Below are 11,806 nucleotides of genomic sequence, written 5' to 3' on the forward strand. Positions count from 1 at the left end.
TTCATAAACTTTTATTTTTGTATTCATTTGTATTTTCCATGTTATACTTGTTATTCTCCGATTTAAACATTTTGAGCTGTATTGCTTTGTATTCATCGTTTTTTATTGCATTATACTTGAAATGTCTGTATTTGAACTAAATAATAAAATAAAATATCATTAAAAAACAAATTATTATTTTAAAGATAAAAATGTCTCTAAAAGTAATGTTATTTTTATAAAAATGGTACAACAAATGTTTTGGCTGTATTAAGGCATATACGTGTTTGATCAAACACTCACCATATAATTATTAAATGATGTAAAAACGGTTTAATAAACTTCTTTTAAGTGACATTAATCAATTAAGCAAAACAAACACCATTTAATAAAAAAAACATTTATTCAGTCATTTTTACAATATTTTTTTTGAAACGTCAATTGAAGTTGTCATCAAAGGCTTGTGTTCTTGTGTTCAAAACTCATTCCTTCGAACAGAAGCCATCAAACTCTCTATCTAAATAGAACGCACAGTGACCCCCTTCATGACGAACCGCGCGAAATCTGTGGCTTTGCAAATGGCTTTGTTTCTTTCGATATTCACAAGGTCTACTGAGAGCACAGAAGGGACATCGACATAACTCGGATGTCTTCGATGCAAACGCAGTCATTAATGTTTCTCACTGTAACATGTATCTGTCAACAACAATTAAATAAACCCTGAAGCTGAAAAGACGTCAAGCAAAGAGACCATCAAATTATATCGCACATGTATTATATCCATCATCTTCTTTCCTTCAAAAGAAAATTACGATTTCTTTTTAGCTAAAGGAATAACGTATAACTATGGTTACGGCTGATTGGCCAACGCAGTTGCCAGGAGGAAGCTCCTTTGACCAATGAGAAACCTCTTACAACGCCCCTACCTCTTGCCACGCCCCTACCTCTTGCCACGCCCATTGCTCCAAGCTGCAGCTACCCCTGTCTCGGATGAAAAGCAGAGAATTGCCCGGATTCCACGCACGCAGATACCCTCAGAAAACAGCAATTTTAATCAACCATCACTCGCGTGTGCATGTTTGCAAGCAGTACAAGCCTGCGTGATGTTTGCGGTGACAGGTTTTAATAAAAGAGAAAAAAGTCAATTGATATTTGACATCTATAAACAATAATATATACGAAATATAATTATATGGTCTTGACATACACATTATCTGTTGCTTTAGTTTAATATTAAACTACTCATTTGGTTTATTTGATTGTTACAGTCCCTCTATCACCAATCACAAATCATCACTTTAAGCTTCTCTTTCTCAGTGGGTAAACTGAATCAAAGCTGCTGTTATCAGCAGTTATACATTTTACAGAGACTAGTAGCCTATTCATTAGATTTTAAGAACTTTTTTGGCACTTTTATCAGAAGGAAAGCATAATAGAAGTGTATAAAATAATAGTAAAGACTCTAATCTCAGGCATTTAAACTCCGTAAAAGCTTTTATTTCAATGTAATTTCTAAAATATGATTCGATTTGTATTGTGAACTATTTTAACGCAGTCTTTTCCAACTATTTAACACAGAAATAGCTAAAATCGATACTATTATCAATTGGCAAATGGTTAGGACTTGTATAAAAAAATATTACCACAAACCCCCACCCCCCAAAAAACTCTCACTCCAAGCTAAACTCAGAAGTTGGCAGCTCTGCAGACTTTTAAAAGCAGATCAGCACCAGTGTATGGGGATATCCCGTTTACCACATAGTGGTACAAATCATGCGGGCTGAAGTCGGGCAGACTCGGCGTTTAATGAGGTCCGTGAAAATTGAAGGAGGAAGAAGGTAAGGGTCGGTATCCAGTCCCGCTATCTCTTTCTCTAAATAGCGCTATTTGTGAGGACCTACCAAATGCCCCACCTCGACCGATAACGGCACAACAACTTCCTTAATATAAGAATCCATGTATTTTAGTGTAATATATATTTAAACTGTTTAAAACTAATCAAAAATCCCGCTCGTCTATTACTAATCAACCTAGTGCGTCAGTGATTTTGCCATCCAGCATGGCGTCGTCACGTGGTCTAGGTCACGTGTTTGCAAAGGGTCTATAAATTATTAAAGGAACATGAGCAAGTGATTTTATATGGCGTTTTATAAACATTTCTTGTAAAGACATGTTCTATACTTCTGTTTTCTTGCCCAGTCTGTTGGTGAAAACTGTTGACCAATAATTTCCGACAAAACTTCCTGATTCTCAGTAAAGGCTGTGAGTCCATTGTAAGCAGATGTGGTTTGTCAGAGTGAGAAACACGACTGAAAGATCTTCATACTACACAATCTGCTTCAGTGTTTTTACACTGTTGATGGACTTCTGGAAACTTCAGTGAAATGTTGATCATCTTTGTACTGATGCTGGTTCTGTTTCAGGCTGGCTCATGTAAGTAAATGATCATCTCAAGTTAAATAATGCTGTTTTAATCACATGTGGGCAGCTATACACAAAAAAGATGGTGCTAAAATGCATTAAATTTGGTTAATTGGCTTGTAATCATAGCTCATTTGTCAATTGGCGTTATGTAGTACCAAGTTGTAACCACTTACACCTGCACCATTTGACAAAATAGAACTGAGATCAGATGCTCAACTGATCAAATATAATGTATGTCTTATACATATCTTTATGTTAAAGTTTTAATCATGTGAGTTAATTTGTAATATTTTGCTTTGCTGGTTTTAAATTATGATGAGAGTAATAATTACATTAGCAGAAAACAAAGGGGTGGTTTCCCAAACAGGGATTATCTTAAGCCAGGACTAGGCCTAAAATATAACTGTTTTAACAAACATGCCTTACAGAAAACATTATTTGTGTGCATTTTGTGGCAAAACAAAGAGTACTAATGTATTTTAAGATATGTTTGTCGCAACACGGGAAACAGGTAGGACGCAAGTGCAAGTTCTTTAGATGAACATTTACTAACAAATACACTAGAATAGTGATGTTAGGTTCTTGAACGAATCGTTCTTTTAAAGCTGGTTCTCAGGAAGTAACCGGTCGAGCCGGTTCACAAATCGATCTTTAGTTTTGGCCATAGGTTCCGAGAACGCACAGCCGAAATAGCACGTCGGATTCAAAAAGAACCGAACAAAGTTTGTCGATGATTGTAGAGGCGAGGATTGCCGAGGATTCTGACAGATGAGCTTGTTTTATTAAAAAGCTTTAGTTTTAGAACGATTTATTGTGCATGCAAATCATATTTTAGTTATTTAAGGAACACCAATGGGTTTAAAAGACAAGTTTATTTATTCTTTATACTTAGGATATGTAGAACACATCCACAACTGTGCATCAATGTCTTTTAGGAATCTTATCCAAGTTGTAGGGTAGTCAAAACTGGTCAGATGTATCATGCATTTATGACCTGTGATTGAAACTGTGACCACAAACATTACTAACTTGTGAATTAAAGGCAATAAATTAGCTATGCCTTAGGAAAAACGTCTTATTTGAATGTTTTAATGTGTTGACACAAGCGACTTTATTTGAATGTTTCATTGATACAAGTAGTTAGAAAATAAATGTGTTGTGATGTAATTTCTTGATGACTTCAGGAACCGGCGAATCAGCTTTTTGAAACGGTTCAATGAGCCGAACCGAACTATCTGAAAAGAGTCAATTCGCGGAATTGAATCAGACTTTGCATTACTACACTAGAACACTGAACGGTAAATAAACAAACAAACAGGCAGGCAGGCAGGCAAAACTGGGAACAGGAACTAAGACGTACACTAGTTACAGGGACATTCAGAGACAATGATCCAGCGACTGACAAGACAAGAGACAGGGCATTTATACACAAGTGAAATAAGTAACAGCTGTGCTGATGAATAATGAGGGAAATGTCCATGTGACAACAATCAGTAGCAGACACAAAATAGAAAACAGATTAAACCGTGACAATGTCAGTGCAAGTTGTTTTTGGTTTGGACAGCTCTTAAATTTTTTTTTAAGTCTAGAACTAGTCTAATCCCTGTCCTGGAAACTGTCCCTTAGAGTCTGTCTATTACAGTTTTTTACAATCACTTTGCTACTATTTTCAGAACCTTGATGTCATTTTTCACAACTCTAGATACAAAACTCAAAACGGTAATCACTTGTAACACAGGCTGTCTAGTGTTCAAAACATTGCATTGTGCATTCACATCTTTAAAGACATCTTGCACTTGCACAATCATTGTTTCAAAACACAAATTTACTGTGAAATACCATGGAAACATAACTATAGATCACCCACACACAAGCAACTGATAGTTTCACTAAGTCATTGTTTGTACAATCATTAAATATCGTAGAACAAAATTGGTGATACAGATTTCATTATGGTACATGTAGAGCAAATACATATCTGTAAAAGTACTGCAGTAGTAGAGAGAATACGACAGACACATTGGAATCATTGAACAAAGTTTGTAATGTATTGATGAAAACACTACAGTACAATCACAACATAGGTCACATCATTTCACAATCTGCACTCAATCATCAGTAACAAGTTGGCAGAATTGGACAAGCAATTACAAGGGCCTGCATCTATACAGTACAGTGATAATTGGTTCATGCTCCATGCTTATTGGTTACAATGAACCTCATTATTTTGAAACTTTCATGATTTTCAGTAAACATGGAAGATTCTTTGTCTGTTTCCATACAACTATTACGAATAATGCAACAGTTACTTATCATTTTGGGCAGTTGTATTGATTGATAGTTAGATCATTGTAAGAAAATGAATAGACACTTATTTGAAATGTGATGTGTGAATAGCCTTTTGAAACAGTAGTACTTTGATCTTAAGTTGTGTCATATTGAACATGTGATTTTGGTTGAATGAACAAATGATCCAAGTTTTATGTGTATTGTATCCAAGCAATTGAGAAAAGAGTTAAGAGTTTTGAAAAATGTGCATTTTGATCTTTGGTTGTGAGTTTTGTGTCTAGAGTTGTGAAAAATGACATCAATGTTCTGAAAATAGTAGCAAAGTGATTGTAAAAAACTGTATAATAAAAGTTGTTTTGTGTATGTTTTGGTCTACAGGTGTGGATCAGATCTGCAGTTTTATGCAGACTAAACCCTGTTATGCAGCTCTGGGAGACAAACTCTCTCTACGGATGTTTCAGGATATTCATATAATTAAACTGGAATTAAAGAAAGAAGAGAGTTTGATTTGTAAAATACAGAATAACGTAGTCATTAAATTTCATTTTTATAGTAACAGATCTGACGTTATCGGCAATGACACTGTGATTATAAACAGTGTGACCAGAGCAGATTCAGGGAGATACACATTAATGCTTATTGACTCACTGGGCAAAGAAATACCTACACAAGGACTTCAAGTGAATGTTGAAGGTATAAGTAACTCTCTATCAGAATAAATACTATCATACTTTCTCTAGAGATCTTTTCTACACTGTGTACACTGCATAAACTGTTTATTAATTAAATTCTTAAACAAGTGTGTATTATGCAGAAATATTTTTTGTTACACATTCATGTTACATTGGTGTTACATTACATGAGATGTTTAATTCTGCAAAATTGTGTCCAGTTATCCCCCAGTTGCTGATATTTTACAGGTGTATTTCACTAAAAAGCTCCTTTCATTTGGCAAGAAAATTTCTCTTTCATAACAGTCTAAATAAACATGCTTTTTTAGATAAAAAATGCTGTTACAGCATAACAGGATCATGTTAATCAGCTAAACCTTGACGACCTGGACCATACTGGAAATGAGAGTTGATTACAGTACAGTACAGGATCAGGATGCTTTGGATGTAGACAGCACCTGTTTATTTAGTATTCCATGCAAACAGATATGAGCATGCTGTACAGAAACAGTATGAGTAGTATACAACTATGTCATTCTAAACCCTGCGTGTGTTGCATCATGTGATTGTGATGCGTCCCTCCCTTCAGCTCCTATTGGCTCAGTGAAAGTGTCAGTCGAATGCATCAGTGGGGTGAGTTGGGCACACTGCTCTTCTGATGGGGATTCACTCTTCTTCAACTGGACTCTGAATGGACAACCACTACCACAAGAAAATAAGACCACCATTAATCTGGACAAGGAAACTTCTGGAAACCTCATCTGCAGCGTGAAGAACCACATCAGTCATGGAGAGAATAGCACCAATGTAAACTATTGTCCCGGTGAGCTTTAAACTATGAATCTTGACTAATTTACTAAAATGAGTGAGATGAATTAATGCTCCGATCTGGAGGTTTAATTGTTAACAGTGATGCGGTGTATTAGTCAATTCATGACTTGTGTCAATGTGTTCTGGGGTTCAGAGAAATGATTCTTGTGTCTGATTACAGGAACAACTACTGCATCTGTGACCTCACATCTGACCTCTTCACTGACCAATCACAGACAGACATCAGACTCAGGAGAAGGTACAAGCATAGATATGTATAAAGGCTAGATATCTCGCCCTCGCTGCTGGCCAATTGGAACGTCCGCATTTTGGCGGCCATCTTGCCACGGGGCGCCCGCTCACTCGTAGCATTAAGTTTTAATGATGCAGCTACTTTTAAATTACCATAACTTGCTTAATTTTCTACCGATTTTCAAACGGTTTGGTTTGTTATAACGTCAAAGATGTACCTATGACACTGCATACTTATACTAAAAAGAAAAAAAATTCATGAAAATGTTAAAGCATCCAGAATTATAGCCACGTTAATAATATTTGTAAAAAAACAAACCGTTTGAAAATCGGTAAAAATTTGAGCAAGTTGTGATTATTTACAGTTGTGTTCAAAATTATTCAACCCCCAATGCTGTTAAGGATTTAGTGTACATTTGTAATTGTATTCAGAATGAAATCCTACAATGACTTCTTAAAGAACCATATGCAACTAAAATGACATCAATTGGTTTTGTAATATAGTAGTAAATGTTTCTTCATTGACACAATTATTCAACCCCTTAAAGAACTACCACTCTGAAGAACAGAGGTTCATTGAAGTGTTTTCAATCAGGTATTGAAAACACCTATGGATGTCAGGGAACAGCAATAAAGCCTAATAAGCACCAATTAGGCAGCTTTAAAATGACTGTGATACTCAACTCCTTCTAAACATTTACTGGTGTGGTTACAAACATGGTGAAGTCAAAAGAATGGTCCAGGAAGACAAGAGAAGAGGTGATTAATCTTCACAGGAAGGGCAATGGCTATAAGAAGATTGCAAAGATGTTAAACATACCAAGAGACACCATAGGAAGCATCATTCGCAAATTCAAGGCAAACGGCACTGTTGAAACGCTTCCTGGTCGTGGCAGAAAAAAGATGCTAACTGCGACTGCTGTGCGCTATCTGAAGCGTAGAGTGGAAAAAAGTCCCCGTGTGACTGCTGAGGAACTGAGAAAAGATTTGTCAGATGTGGGTACTGAAGTTTCTGCTCAGACAATACGGCGCACCCTGCGTACTGAAGGCCTCCATGCCAGAACTCACAGGCGCACCCCCTTGCTGTCTCCAAAGAATAAGAAGAGTCGACTGCAGTATGCCAAAAGTCATGTGGACAAACCACAGACGTTTTGGGATAGTGTTCTGTGGAAAATTAGAACTGTTTGGGCCCATGGATCAACGCTATGTTTGGAGGAGGAAAAACAAGGCCTATGAAGAAAAGAACACCTTGCCTACTGTGAAGCATGGTGGGGGGTCAATCATGCTTTGGGGCTGTTTTGCTTCTGCAGGTACAGGGAAACTTGAGCGTGTGCAAGGTACCATGAATTCTCTTCAGTACCAGGAGATATTGGATGACAATGTGTTGCAGTCCGTCACAAACCTGAGGCTTGGGAGACGTTGGACCTTTCAACAGGACAATGATCCCAAGCATACCTCCAAATCCACTAGAGCATGGTTGCAGAAAAAAGGCTGGAACATTTTGAAGTGGCCATCGCAGTCACCAGACTTAAATCCAATTGAGAACCTCTGGTGGGACTTAAAGAAAGCAGTTGCAGTGTGCAAGCCTAAGAATGTGACTGAACTGGAGGCTTTTGCCCATGATGAATGGGCGAAGATACCCGTAGATCGCTGCAAGACACTTGTGTCAAGCTATGCTTCACGTTTAAAAGCTGTTTTAACTGTAAAAGGATGTTGTACTAAGTACTAAGATTGAATGTCACTTGGGGGTTGAATAAAACTGAAAATGATGTGAGCACAGAAAAGACATTTGTGGTTATTTCATTATAAATGTTATGTTATATTTGTCTGACCTACACATGCCTCTTTGATGTAATTGTAAGCAGGATGACTGAATGATCAAAATCAATGTCAAACCGGCCAAAACAATCAATTTCAGTTGGGGTTGAATAATTTTGAACACAACTGTAAAAGTACCTGCACCATTAAACTCAATGCTACGAGTGAGCGAGCTGTCTGTGGTAAGATGGGCGCCAGGTGATGCCGTTAGAGACTCCGCCGTAAGACATCTAGCCTTTATACATATCTATGGGTACATGTTTCTTATTTACAGTTAATAAAGGAAATAATAACAAAATTAGACATCCATCAGTGTGTCATACAAAATTTTAATTGGAGTTATAACATGATTACAATTTCAGTAAAATTTCTGAAAGAATTTTGACAAAAACAACTTTGATTAATATCTGCACTAACTTTACTAAATTATTTAGACTTTGTTGTTCTTATGTTCATAACCTTAGTGTTTACTACACAGTGTACACTGCACATACTGTCTGCAAATTAAAAATTGTTGTAAATGAGAGAGGAAAATAATTATTAATCCAAAGCACTGTCTTTAGGATGAGATGGTAAAATTTTGTTTTTATTTTGAGGTTTTTATGCAATAATTAATAATCAGATGGGTTGATGATTTAATGAAATGATTGACTGACAGATATTGTTTGATGTATTTGTGTTGTATTGTAGGTTCAGTCTCTCTGTTTGTGATAGTGTGGACCTTACAGATGGTATTTCTTCTGCTTCTGTTAGGAGGCTTTCACATCTACATCAGAAAGCGCACCAGAACACAAACACCAGGTGACAAACACTTATGATGAATGTTAAACACTACATTAAGATTATGATAATAATGATTATAATCTGGTGTTTTTTCAGGAGAAATAAAGCAAGAAGATATTCTTCTGTATGAAAACTTAAACAAGGTTACAGAATAACATCGACAGAATGAAGGAAATATCATCACTTATGCTTAAGTTTGTGTCTACTTTATCAGGTGATTAGCATGAAATGTTAAACTCTACTTGAGTCAGAATTACACACGTCATGTATGAATTATATTATATTATATATTCTTTGTATATTTAGCATAGAACACATTCAGACAGCCTTCATAGGCAGTGTAAGGGAATTCTGTTTAAAATATAAACAGAATGCACATTTGTGATAACTTGTCGAATATTTAGAAATACAAAGTTCTTGCTAGAAATGCAATCATAAGTTGGAAAAAGTGAAAATGTACATAAAAGTTATTTACACAAAAATAGGCTGGCCCAATCATTTCTTAACAGGCTCCACCCCTCCCCTTCTGTTTCTTGTGTCAGATGCAGTCAGTGTCATACACACTATTTTTGTGAGACGTATACATCTTACACTATTTTTGTCTGACCAGCCACTCGTACATCGTGCAACGTGCCCCGTTGCTTTCTTTCTTTGTTTCTGTTTTTACGTAAATCATTAATGGCGCTAAAAGGCGCGCAATCTACTGCATTTTCCAAAAAAGTTAGCGTAAGATGTTTTTCGGACAGACCGGCCCAGGAGACATCTAATCAGCAGCCCCTTGGTTCTTTTTTTTATTTGACATTTGGCTAGCCCAATCACAACTTTTCTGGCTTTTTTATGAAGCATGCAGCATCAGTGTGCGTCTGTCAAAATAAGAGACGACTGAGAACTGAGTTGAGGTGCGGTAAGCAGAACTGCTTTTAAAACACTGTGGTAGATATACTCTTGATAAAATGCAGTCAAACACACAAGTAATAGACCAATGGCTGTTTGCAAAATGACAGTAATTACACTGCAATAAAATAAAGTGTGGGCAGAATTATTAGGCAGCTACATTAAACTTTTGATCCCAATTTTTATTAAACATATTTTACTCATTCCAAACCAAATTAATATTAATAACTAGTAACTTCCATCAATTTTGTAAATAAAGCATTTATAAGTAATACATTATTGTAAATGATGGCTGGCTGGAGAAAAAAAGCACCTTATATTCAGGTGTGCAGAATTATTAGGCACATTTTCTTTTACATTTAAAATGGGACAAAAAAAGTTTAACACACACACACAGGAAATTCATTATTTGATGTCCTTAAGAAAGATGCCATGCATGGAAATTGCAAAATTGAGGTGTGACCATTAGACAAGAAATCCTGATTCTGGCAGCAAGGCAGGGCCGGATTAACCATACGGGCAATTGGGCAATTGCCCAGGGCCCCAAGACCTCCAAAGGGCCCAGGGCAGCATGGGCACGAGCAAAATACTGTATTTGGTAATCTCCCGCTGGCCGCTTTATATTAAACAAAATGTCAACACGGGTTTTTGTGCTGCAAAGAGAGACGCTGCGATATGACTTGAACGTGAGTTGAGAGCGGTTGAGAGTCAGTCTCATGCAGACTGATAAATGAAGAGAGGGCCTCAAGTTAAGACCCTCTCCTCATTGGTCAGTCCGCATGAGGTGGGTCGTTACGTGACGCAAGGCGTTGCTACTACAGAAAAAAATGAGACAAACTAAGTGGGAGCGCGAAGCGGAAATTAAAAAAGGAAAATGACATCAGAAACGCAAAAAATTTAAAGTATAAACAGTGGTGTAGTCTACGTGATACGCAGGCATCTGCGCGATCCGATCGGCGTATGAAATCAAATTACTATAGCGGCGCGAAAGTGACTGGGGAGCAGACTGGTGTGGCACCACAAGAACCCACAGACCAGTGACAGCAAAGTACCGCGAGAGCTATTGCAGTTATCATATGGAAATCTGCTTTGAATCGCTCTCGCTGTACTTTGACATCACCAAGAGGTCTGCTTAGCGCCAAATGAAGTCGAACCTGCAGTGTAGCTGCTCACGCGATACTGTAAACAAACCGACCATGTGGTGAAGTGAACGAGTGGAGCAGTGCACAACATAAAATCCGGAGAGTTCACAACACACATGTGAGTAAACAGCATTTAAATCATCAATCCAGTTTATTACTTTATCTGGAGGTAAGGCTCCAATAAAATAAAATAAGCCGGTGTTTATGTCATGATGGTTTTTAGCTGCCTTCCAGCATGTTTGCTGTGCTTCATAGTGTTAAACTTCCTTTCTCTGTGTTCATTTATATATCTACGTTCAGGATGTAGCCTATATGATCTTAAACTTCTGTGAGGAAATTCATGTCTGCGTTGATGTTCAGTTCAGACTTGGAAATTAAAGATCATTTTCTTCACTTTGGTTTGGGTGTCTAATATTAGGCTATATGATGGTCTTGTAACAATAATTAAGTAAAAGCCTATTTTCATTTTTAGACAATGCATTTGTATGAGCATTTAAATATTTGTAAATCAAAATACACCTGATGACAGTTAGAATTTGAAGTATTGAGTATATTTACTGTATATTACAGTAATATATTCTGTATATGACCAAATTGTGGTGATCCTGGGGTCGTGATGATGGGGCCCTTGAATATTGTTGCCCAGGGTATAACAAAGTGTTAATCTGGCCCTGCAGCAAGGTCATAAAATAGGATGAAAGGAAAAGATATATACAAAAATGAATGTTATTAAAATTACTGTGG

General features: G+C 36.8%; 1 protein-coding gene across 1 annotated transcript; it reads left to right on the forward strand.

The window, feature by feature from the left end:
• Positions 1–2,170: 2,170 nt before the first annotated feature.
• On the forward strand, positions 2,171–6,324 carry LOC141350129 (pregnancy-specific glycoprotein 22-like). Its single transcript, XM_073854607.1, has 3 exons — positions 2,171–2,412; positions 5,071–5,385; positions 5,953–6,324. Exons 1-3 carry the CDS (start codon positions 2,364–2,366, stop codon positions 6,195–6,197), a joined length of 609 nt encoding a protein of 202 aa, XP_073710708.1. The 5' UTR covers positions 2,171–2,363; the 3' UTR covers positions 6,198–6,324.
• Positions 6,325–11,806: the final 5,482 nt, after the last annotated feature.

The sequence above is a fragment of the Misgurnus anguillicaudatus genome, chromosome 16 (genome assembly GCF_027580225.2).
Source record: "Misgurnus anguillicaudatus chromosome 16, ASM2758022v2, whole genome shotgun sequence".
Classification (NCBI taxonomy): Eukaryota; Metazoa; Chordata; class Actinopteri; order Cypriniformes; family Cobitidae; genus Misgurnus; species Misgurnus anguillicaudatus.